This window comes from Malurus melanocephalus, unplaced genomic scaffold (genome assembly GCF_030028575.1).
Source record: "Malurus melanocephalus ecotype Western Australia unplaced genomic scaffold, MMel_1.1 scaffold_227, whole genome shotgun sequence".
In the NCBI taxonomy this organism is placed as follows: domain Eukaryota; kingdom Metazoa; phylum Chordata; class Aves; order Passeriformes; family Maluridae; genus Malurus; species Malurus melanocephalus.
The window spans coordinates 1,124,248-1,135,043 of NW_026623459.1; the positions used below are offsets into that span (position 1 = coordinate 1,124,248).

At 38.6% G+C, this 10,796-nt stretch overlaps 1 protein-coding gene across 1 annotated transcript; it reads right to left on the bottom strand.

Annotated features, from left to right (window-relative positions):
* Window positions 1-246: 246 nt before the first annotated feature.
* CER1 (cerberus 1, DAN family BMP antagonist) lies at window positions 247-4,696 on the bottom strand. The gene is made up of 2 exons (XM_057374510.1): window positions 2,446-4,696; window positions 247-1,577 (listed from the first exon to the last, which is right to left on the bottom strand). The coding sequence occupies exons 1-2, from the start codon at window positions 2,971-2,973 to the stop codon at window positions 1,284-1,286; spliced, it is 822 nt and encodes a 273-aa protein (XP_057230493.1). The 5' UTR covers window positions 2,974-4,696; the 3' UTR covers window positions 247-1,283.
* Between the last annotated feature and the right edge of the window lie 6,100 nt (window positions 4,697-10,796).

The window sequence follows — 10,796 nt, forward strand, 5'->3', positions numbered from 1 at the left end:
AGCCAAGCTGTACATATTTTCTGACAGAATAATAAGATATTTTTAATACCATTGCAATTCAAATACAAGGAATCATTTAACCAGCTCTTGAATGTGACCAGCTAAGTCAACAGTGATTTCCAGTACCTAAAAAAGAGCTGTGACAGTTTAASAACAGTGGCCTAGGTCTGAGAGCAGATTCCCAGAGGACTGAAAAAACCGGCTTAGAAAACTGCTGAACTCTAGTTGAAGTTCAGACCAGAAGCTGATCTGTCTGGTGTGCCACGTCTGCAAGAGAAATCCAGAGAGAAGCAGCTGGAGAAAGCAGGAAAGCCAGCAGTTTGGCTAACAGCTGCTGATGCTRTTGCCTAGCAGAAGACTCTGGCTCTTCCTAGAAGAGTTCTCTCAGCTACTGCTGCAAAGCTGTTAAGATATTGCTGTGATAATAAAGTCCTTCTCAAATTCTCTGTCACACAAATGCCTTTTCTTCTTTAAGTATTTCATTAGACTGGAAAATGTGCATTGTCTTTCCACAGTGAATTTAAATAATAACAACAGTGCATTAATCTTTGATATTTTCTGTAGGAGTATAGCATTTTTAATGTATTTTTCTTCTGTAATTGAATACTGAGTAAAAATAGAGGTGCAGAGTGAATGCAGGCATGTGGAAAAGAGAGCAAGTGATTTCTATGTCAAAATATCCTTTGCAGCTATTATCTATCTGTTGATGTAAATTGTGTGGGATATTAGTTTTCAATGAGAGCTGAACTCCAGCTAGGAGCAATCAGTATGGCATTAACTAGTCACAAAYTTTCTATGTACCACATGTCCCGCTATGTTTTACGCTGTCCAGCCATTATCTTGATGTAAAAGTGGACCTGTTTTTGCAGGGAACAGACTAAAATCTCGTCTTTGTTGCCAATCCATCTATATTGGCACACCCTGCAAGCAAAKGCAATGAGAAAAGTCAACATTCGGTTTTTCCACAATAAATCAAGTCAGTTGTTCAGCCTTTGCTTACTAGCATCCTAGAAACAGTAATAGGAAGGGTGAAAAGATTTTTAAAGTTTTCCCTTGTTAAAATAAGGCCTTTACAAATAAGCCTAGTAATTTCATCTCATTTTCCTTAGCAGCTGTAAGGAAACATCTGTTACATTTTATTACACATTTTATTTATTGTACAATTATGTACAGTTATTGTTGAAACAGAGATCATGTAGAAAGTCTACATTTTTAATACTTTTGTGTACCAGAGTGATGACAACAGGTTTGGGTTTTTTCATTGGAAAATTCTTACRATCAAGTTAATTGTGCTCATGTACATTTGCATACAAGTCTGACAATAGAGATCCAACTGCAGGGGTTTTAATCTTCCGAGTTTCACATTTACACTCTTCTACAATCATGATTTCTTTGACCACTGGAACAGAATCAGTGCAGTTGAGATCCAGGCGCTTCATAGAGAACTTGCTGGGCAAGCAATGAGAACAAAAGGTATAAAGATGATCTTCTGAACCAGGAACATGAAAGGAACTACATTTTCCAAAACAGAGATTATTCTGTACTGTTATCTTCTCACAGCTGTTATGAGTAACACCCTGAAACAGAAAGCAGTTTAAGGTTTCTGGTATAGAAACAGTCTATGGACTTCACTAGAAGGCATGAATAGAAAAAAAAAAAAAAGCACTACACTTTATTCTTAGAATAAATAGTGCACAGGCAACATGTATGTACATATATCTGTGTGAAATAAATTTAGTTCTGAATACTAAAAGACATGGTCCTTTACAGACTTGGATTACAGAAATACTGAGAATAGGTGGTGACTTGCAAGGAATAGAGCACTTTTACCCATACTGTTTGCTTGTCTTGATGTTACAATATGACAGAATGGCTTCATCTATGCATGCAATTTACCAGTCCTTGGTAATTCTTAGCAMAAAATTAAACATAAGCATCAGTTTTATAATTAATACAGGGAAAAATAATTCTGCTTAGCTGTAAAAAAACAACTAGCTTCTCCTGTAAATACTTGTCCTGAGACTGTATATACAAACACATCTGTGTGTGTGTGTGTGCGGGTGCGTGTGTGTGGGGGTGTGTGTGTATACATACACACATATATATCTATATCTATTGAGAGAGAGAGATTGAAATTCAGAAATAGTTGACATATATATTCATTGAATGAATAATTAGTCATCACTTCCCTGCTTACTTAGGCTGTGTCAGAATACTTGTGCGTAGAAATAATAAATAACTCTATGAAAATGGAGTGTGCAGCTTTACAGTGCTGCAATTTAGCAGTTTGCCTCATCAGACTAAGCTTTTTCATCRGTCTCCTTCAGCCACCTATCATGGCTGAAGTGTTCTGAGGCCCAGTGAAATAGGCCATGTGCCTTTAGCTGCTGATTACAAGAGACAGGGGAAAAGGCATATTTGTTGATCTTGGATACCTGCTCTTACCTGGGCAAAAGGCAAGGTTCTACAGTTTTCTTGGTGCATTTCATTGGTCTTGATTGGCAGGACAACCCCTTCAGATGCTGAATTTTTCTTTAACATGAAGTGGTCCCAAAATTTCTTGGCATCTTTTCTGTAGGGAAATTCAGACTCTCTCTTGCTGGAGTAATGGGGTGGAGAGAAATTTTCCTCTGGAGACATCTCTCTGGGTGCTGCCCAGGTTCTCAGGTCTTGGTCTGCATGGAGTCCTGCATTGGGAAGAATAAATCTGGACATTTTTTTCTCCTCTTTCTTCTCGTGTCCAGATGCTGTCTGTGGAATTGATACAAAAAAGCTTGGTACTCTCAGGGTCTCATCAACACCTACTGGGTTCTCGCTTACCAGCTCAGAAGAGCTCTGACTTTCAAATAAATTTTTGTCCCGGTAGAAAAAGTGCTGAAATAGCCTGCTGCTTTTCCTGTGATTTGAATTTCTCTGTGTCTCTGTGGCTCCAAGACACGAGAGCACTAACATCTGAAGGAGAAGCAGTGACATGATCCTGGAAAGAGCAATCCTGTAGATCTGCTACTGTTGCAGTGAATGCAGTATGCTAGCTTTATATTAGAGCCTAGTGTCAGATTGTGGCAGAGGAGAGGAGGGCTCAGGGGAGACCCTGGTGTGGCTAATTGCATTCATTTACTATAGATTACAATTATGATAGGGGAGTTTGTGCTAATGAAACTCTGCTTTCAATCTGAGTTATGTGTATTAGAAGCTCCTATCTAAAATCTAGTAACCCAGGATGTTGTGGAGGACAGAAGGAGTCGACAGGAGGAAATGTTTGGATAAGGTGTCTAGTTTAGGCTGAGGAATTAAGAAAACATTTGAGGTTGTGTATTAGAATGTTCAGTGTGGTCTTCATTGTTTATTTTGACTTTCCATTCCATATAGCCAGGGACAGTTAAAACAGGGAGTGTTATTTCATTACAATAGGAAAAGGCAATCTGATTAAAATTTGCTAAAACAGTAAGATTGATCTGGAGACTGTTATTTCAAAAGTTAAGTCTAACTTTGGTCTTCCGGATTTGGGATATGACCCAAGGTCTGCACCACTGACAGACTGGCACTCAGACAATGGGAGGAATCTGTCAGGGAGCACTAACCCTTGCTTCATCTTCCTCACAGCAGGTTTGCAGCTGCTGGGGTGCAGACATGTCACTGGCACAGAGCAAAAGGTCTCAGGGTGAAACAACTGCTTCTCATGTTCTCAAAGATTAACTAACAGTGCCACATCTTGTTCAGGCACCAAAACCACATGAGGCATYCTGTAAAGTTAGAAAACAAAAGGAACAGTTAAACAAAACATATTAGAAAATACAYATTTTATTATTCTAGTTATCAGTGTCTCAACAGAAATACCTAAAAACTACTAGACCTTAAAATTGAGGCATCTTTTGTAAAATTACCATGTTATGCAATGTGTATGAAAAAAAAGCCTGCTATCAGCATATAGGATATAGAGAAGTGTTTTGGGAGAAAGAAAAGTTATTTTTAATAAACATTGCAAGCAGTAATCCCAATGTTAAAATACTAAAAAGAAATTCTGCTTCAGATAATTGCCATTTAGTWATCTCTACACACTACTGTTTCTACMAAACTATCAGTAGACTCTAAAGTTTGTATTATTCTTGAAAATTAATTATTGTGTACTAAGTATATGAAGTTATTTGACTTTAATTTCCAGGGAATTAATTTATTGCCTAGAACTGCAGTTTGAATACTCACATCACATCTGTCTTGGCCATCAATTTGAACTGAATCAGCTGACTTTTGTAATTAAATTTCCTTGTATCTGATTTGTACTGGTAACAGTCACTCCGAACTATTCAGCAATGACAAGAACAGTATATTTTTAGAATTTTTTGAGAAAAAATCCTTTTTTTCCTCTTTTGTTAGTTTCTGGAGAGCCCCAAGACTGGGCTGATACTCAGACCAGTCAATATATGGTATTGTATTATATTGATACAGARGATCTGACACATTTGCCAATGCCTTTTAGACATGAAATCTGGCTGTTTGAAGCAAGATGCATATTTGCAGGTCATCTAAGTATGTCTCTGGTAATGCAAAGATAAAAATTAAGTAAGTGGTTGTTGTTGGGTTATTGCAGTGTTAAATGTTTTACAAGGAATGTATAAAAATCTTAGTATTGATATATATCTATAGACGTTGTGCTGCTAATGTTACATTGTAGTGCAATGGCAGTAAGAAAAAACTTATGCAAGATCAGAATATATTTCTGGTACATACCATTCTATCCTGTAACATAAAAGAAAAAAAAAAAAGTCCTTTGAGGGCTTCAGATGTAAATGCACAAGTTATTATTTAYGTAAGGGTAGAAAGACTGAAGCAAAGCAGTGTCAGCGAGTCACTCTGCAAACTTCTCTGCAACCCAAAGTCTGATAAATGAGCTCTCTGCATTTCTAGGTCAATCCAGTTCTCACTCCTGGGTTTTTTTGGATGGTTTCACCTGAGATCTGATGAGACCCAAAAGCAGCATGCCAGCTCTGGTTCTGCCAAGCCAGTCCATGTTCCTTCATGCATACAGTAGTATACTATGGCTGTTTTCCAAGAAACAAAGTTAGTAATATATGGGACCTGGTACATTTGGCATATTTTGTTCAATGTATAAATAGTGCCTTAATGTATTTTAAAATCAGCTGCCTATATACTGCAGAGGTAGCAGGTCTCTCCTCTTTTCAGTTTAGGCAAGAGTCTGCCTGAATTACAGGAAGACATCCCAGCTCAGAGAACAAGCTTGGAGAGCCATTCTAAAGTTAAAAATAGTCAGCATTTTCAAGTCTTTTTGTGGTGACATCAACTGCATAGACTAATAATTGGCTGGGATTGGACTGGGCACATACTCATTACATTCCAAATAGACCTAATCTCAGATTTCTACAAAGAAAACAATGCTGTTTCTTTTTCAAGACTTGTTTTCCTGCCTGATTACCCTTTCATGTAAGCATAGAGCATGTTTTCACTGTATTTTGGTTGTTAAATCTTGTGGCTATATGCAGCAGTGTCTTTCAAGCAGGCTTTGATTTGCCTTCAGAGTAGTGATTTATTCAGGACATTCTGTTTTCACTAGAAATAGTCACTGTGAATGTTTGCCCATGCTTTTAAAATTGTCAGGTCTATAGATGACAAATGCTATGCAAATGCAAAGTGGTATTATTTATTTGTTTCAAAGCTGGAGTTTTATTCAGTCATTACGAACATAAACTGAGTAATTTTCTATGCTGCCAGTTGATGCCTAAAAATAATTCTTGGACAGTGCTTGAAATTACTTGCCTTCTGTTGAGCTAAATAGTCTCATCATACTATGATTGATGATAAAACCATTAAAATGGATTTTATGTATACAGTCCCATTCGATACCTTATAATTTTCAAAACACATCCTATGTAGACAAACTTGTATCCTGATATATCTTTTACAGATCCCACATGAAAACCTCAAAATTAATGAACTATCACTATGCAGTYTATTCTCCAATAATTATATTTATCAAAGAAGGCCATCTGTGGTCTTTGTTTTACTGAGTTTCAGGGAAACAGATCACATACAGGACTCATGGGAAATTTTAAATTATGAAAMCAAGGGTCTTTTAACAAGTTACGTATGAACTAAACTATGTCTAGTTTTGTACCTCCAATTTTAGATATTCTACATCATGAACTCACCTCTGTTTTAAGTCATTTGTTACATTGTTTCTTTATTCACTCATTTATCTTTTCCTGTTCACATTTCTCTGTTTCTTTTCTATGTTCTGCCAACAGAACCAAGAACAGCATTAAGTTTCATACTATAACCAAAATCAAGGTGCTCACACTTTAACATATTTCTTCACATCTTTAGTGGGGCTGAAGGATGAGTGTCCTTTCATATGTATTGGCCCACGTTCTGATCACTGTAGGTACATACACAGGATGCAATGGGTGGTTCTCTGTTTTTCAAAWTGTTCAGACTGCTCGGTTTTGTGCAGGTGTTAACCTCCTGAAGCACCTGCTGAATGGTAGTCATATGTACTGCGTAATTGATGGTGTCTCCAATTCCAGACCCAGCCTGAGGAGTTTCTGGGATATGTGATTGATTGCTGCAGGTCACTAAGGTGTGGGACAGGGAGAAAAAGACTGGGAAGACCTGTGAGACAGGGAAGAAAGAATCTGGGCAAAGACACATTTCAGTCTTGCTCTTGATATTTCATCCTCATACATTGTTATGGATAATTTGAGAGAGAGAGTTTATTCAGTGAAGAATTTGACACCACGAACAAAATGTTTGTAACATAACCCAAGGAAGAAGATGCAGATAAGATTTTTTTATTAAAATAAAAATCAATATAGACATATCTTAAAATTCTCCTGTTTGAATAAAATTATATTCTTTTGCTTACTCTGCTTATACTCTTATACTTCAGATACCAGATGCTTAATCACAGACTCATGGAATCATTAGGATTGAATGGGACCTCTGGAGATCAGCCAGTCCAAGCCCCCTGCCAAGGCAGGCTCACCCAGACCAAGTGACACAAGAATGTGTCCAGGTGGATTTTGAGCATCTCCAGAGAGGGAGACTCCACAACCTTCCCAGGCAGCCTGTTCAGTGCTCTGCCACCCTCAGTGTAAAGAAGTTCTTCCTCATGTTGAGGTGGAACTTTTTGTGCTTTAGTTTATTGCCATTGCTCCTYGTCCTGCCATTGAGTCGGGCACCGCTTTCCTGACACCACCTTTAATAAATTGCTGTGTACTGATGAGATYCCCTCTCAGCCTTCTCCACACTAAACACACGCAGCTCCCACAGTCTCTCCTCATGAGAGAGATGCTCCAGACCCCTGACCATCCCTGTGTCCCTCCACTGACCCCCTCCAGCAGCTCCTTCTCTCCCTTGTGCTGAGGAGCCCAGAACTGGACACAGCACTCCAGAGATGGCCTCACCAGGGCCCAGCAGAAGGGGAGGATCACCTCCCTCAGCCTGCTGGCCACACTCTTCCCGATGCAGCCCAGGATGACATTGGCCCTCCTGGCCACAAGGGCACTGCCAGCTCATGGACAGCTTGTGATCCACCAAGAGCCCCAGSTCCTTCTCTGCAGAGCTGCTCTGCAGGAGCTCAGCCCCAGCCCGTGCTGGCCCTTGGGGCTGTTCCTCCCCAGCTGCAGGACCCCACACCTGCCCTTGTTGAACCCCATTGGGTTTCCCTCTGCCCAACCCTCCAGCTGATCAAAGTGCCATGGAATGGCAGCACAGCCTTCAGGTGGATCAGCCACTCCCCCAGTTTAGTGTCACCAGCAAACCTGCTGAGGGCACGTTTGATCCCTTYCTCCAGGTCATTGATAAACAAGGTGAATATTGGAGAGTGGACCCAGAGCTGATCCCTTGGGAACACCACTGACTGCAGRCCTCCASCTGGACTCTGYTCCACTGAHTGTGACCCTCTGAGCTCTGCCTTCAGCCAGGTCTGGATGCACCTCAGAGTCTGTTCATCTAACCCACATTTCCTGAGCTTATCAGCCAGGGTGTCATGGCAGACAGAGTCAAAAGCCTTGCTGGAGTTGAGGCAGACAACATCCACTGCTCCTCTSTTGTTGACCCAGCCTGCCATGCCATCACACAAGGCCATCAGATTGGACAACCAGGATTTTCCATTGGTGAGCCCATCCTGACTACTCCTGATGGCCTTCTTTTCTTTTATGTGCTTGTTGATGACCTCCAGATTGATCTTTTCCACCACATTTCCAGGGATGGAGCTTAGGTTGACTGGCCTGTGGTTTCCTGGGTTTTCCCTGCTTTCCCTTCTGATGTTGGAATGACATTGACTTTCCTCCAACCATCAGGCACCTCTCCTCCATTATTTTTCAAAGAAGATGCACAGTACGCTTAGCAACAACAACTGCCAGCTCCCTCAGCACTCATKGGTGGATCCCATCAAGGCCCATGGATTTATGGATGCTAGTCTGCYTAACCCATCTCTAATGAAACCCTTAACAGCCAAGGGGAAATCTTCCTTTCTCCAACTTTGCTCTCTTGCCTCCAAGGTCTGGGGTTCCTGAAGGATGGCCTCAATGTAAAGTCTGAGGCAAAGAAAGAATTCAGTTACAGTGCCTTCTCTGTATCTTCCACCCCCAGTGTATCCACAATATTCCTATAATGCTTACATATGGCCTCTATCTTTTTCCACATTCCATAAATTTCTTTCTTCCATTTGAGATTTGCTAGAAACTCCCTCTCATCCCTGCAGGTGTCCTCCCAGCTTTGGTTTCTTGCTCATGGGGATATATGCACCATGAGTTGGGAGGAATGCTGAATTTTGACCTGCTGTCCTGGACCCCTAAATGCCAAAAAAAAGCCCCYTAAAAATAAACTCTATTGTGTTCTTGTCATTTAACTGTAGTGATATAGAGAACAGTATTRAAGTAGAATAGTTAGGACAGCAAAGTTACCCTCATTACAATCAGCACAGCTTCTTAAAGGGTAATAAGAGGAGAAACCTGCCTCTCTTCCCTGAAGATGACTGAGATTTCTGAGGGACAGTGACTTTTTTCTCATTCTTTTTTAAATCAATAAYCATATTAAAATCCTATAGACTGACTCAAATTCATTCTTGTATATCTGCTTGCAGGCCTGTAACTTTTCTTAGGTCTGTTTCTCAAAATAAACAGCATTATCTCTTTTAAAATAAGCAGCATTTTCTCTTTTAAATAGGATTAACTCATGGTACATATACTGTTATAGTATTAACTCAAGAATAGATCCAAATGGAGGAAGAAACTGAACCGAGAAACTGCATAGAGTAAACAGCACTGTAAGTGCATTTCTGCAAAGCTACAATGCCAAACATTGTAGCTTTTATCACTAGACAACAAGATTTTGTGAGATTTTGAAATAAAGAAATTCATATTCATATAATAAAAGAATTATATTTTGATTTTTTTTACTAACATACATTACAGAATTAAACATAACAATATATATAGTGTCCTAAATAAAAGAATTACAGTAATACTTGTGATGTAAATAATATAGAATCACAGCATTCACTGACTCTTATGCATAATTCTTCCAAAGTTATTTTCATAATTAGAGTGAATAAAGATTTGACATTCAATTAGTGTCCATGTGTGGAAAGAAGATCTGGAAAACTTTACTGATGTTTTTCAGACTGAATACTTGATATATATAAAATTAATAAAAACTCAAATATTTTAGAATATTTTGGTTCAGAAGAAGTGCTCCAGTGACGTGTTGCCTATCCCTTTTTCTCATAATTATTGTGTTTGAGTTAACTACTTCCCTGTCAAAATTGTTTGAAATATTGACATATTTGAAAGATATTTGACAGGGAGTGGAGGTGGTTAAAAGTGACAAGCACACATAGTGCTCACACAGCCCATTCCTCTATAGATATCTAACTACTACTTTATTTTCACTGATCATCTTAGTTCTGTTGCTCTTGGACATGGATATATGGATAGTTCTGGTGAAATAAATCCTTTGTTTGTCCAGAAAGGGACATCCATGTGTGAACACTAGAATTTACATGCTCCTTTTTCTACTTACARCATTTTTAAATATCCTTGGTGATTCTAATCCTCTAAATACTGATTTTTCCTGAAGTTAACTCAGAGTCTAATTCAAAAACACTGAGGCTGACAAAAATCCCCAAAGCTCCTCAGGACTGTAGGCGCATCCTTACTAAACTTCTTAGAAGCAATGATTTCCTATATCAACAGAAAAAAAAAAATTGTGTTTTCACTGATTTGAGTATGTTTTTTTCTTTGAACTCCAGTATTCTAATAATAAAAATAAAAGATGTTAAAACCTGTAAAAAAAAAAAAAATAAGGACAGAAAAATTAAAATTTATTAGTAAATAAATGTGTGGAATAGTTGATTGTATTGGAAAAAATTCAGCAGCCTTTCAGTTATACTTGCTCTGCARTATAACAATTTTAGTTTCATTAGCGTATTGTGTTAGATATAATTAAACCAGTAAACCATGCAGTTTGTACAACTAACACTCTGTTGTGTACTGAAATCTTCATACTCTCCAATCAATTAAAAGTAGTTCAAATGAAGTACAGAAAAGGGGAAATTTCCCCTACTCTAACAAAATCAAACCTGAGGTCACTGTTGTGTCAGATGGCATGAGTCATTTAATAGTTACTGATCAAGTAAGAAGCACCTTTGTCAAAATCCCCACTCTGATAATGATATCCCCACTCTGAGAACATAGTGTCATTCATTTATTAAATAGTTGGGAGAGGTATTTCAATAATCTCAATAGGCTTTATCAAATTAGCACCAATAAATTCTAAAA

Coding starts and splice junctions, on each gene's coding strand:
- CER1 (XM_057374510.1), bottom strand. CDS start 2,973: ATGTCACTGCTTCTCCTTCAGATGTTAGTGCTCTCGTGTCTTGGAGCC. Junction 1,578..2,445: donor GAACCTTGCCTTTTGCCCAG/GTAAGAGCAGGT, acceptor TTTCTGTTTCAG/GGTGTTACTCATAACAGCTG.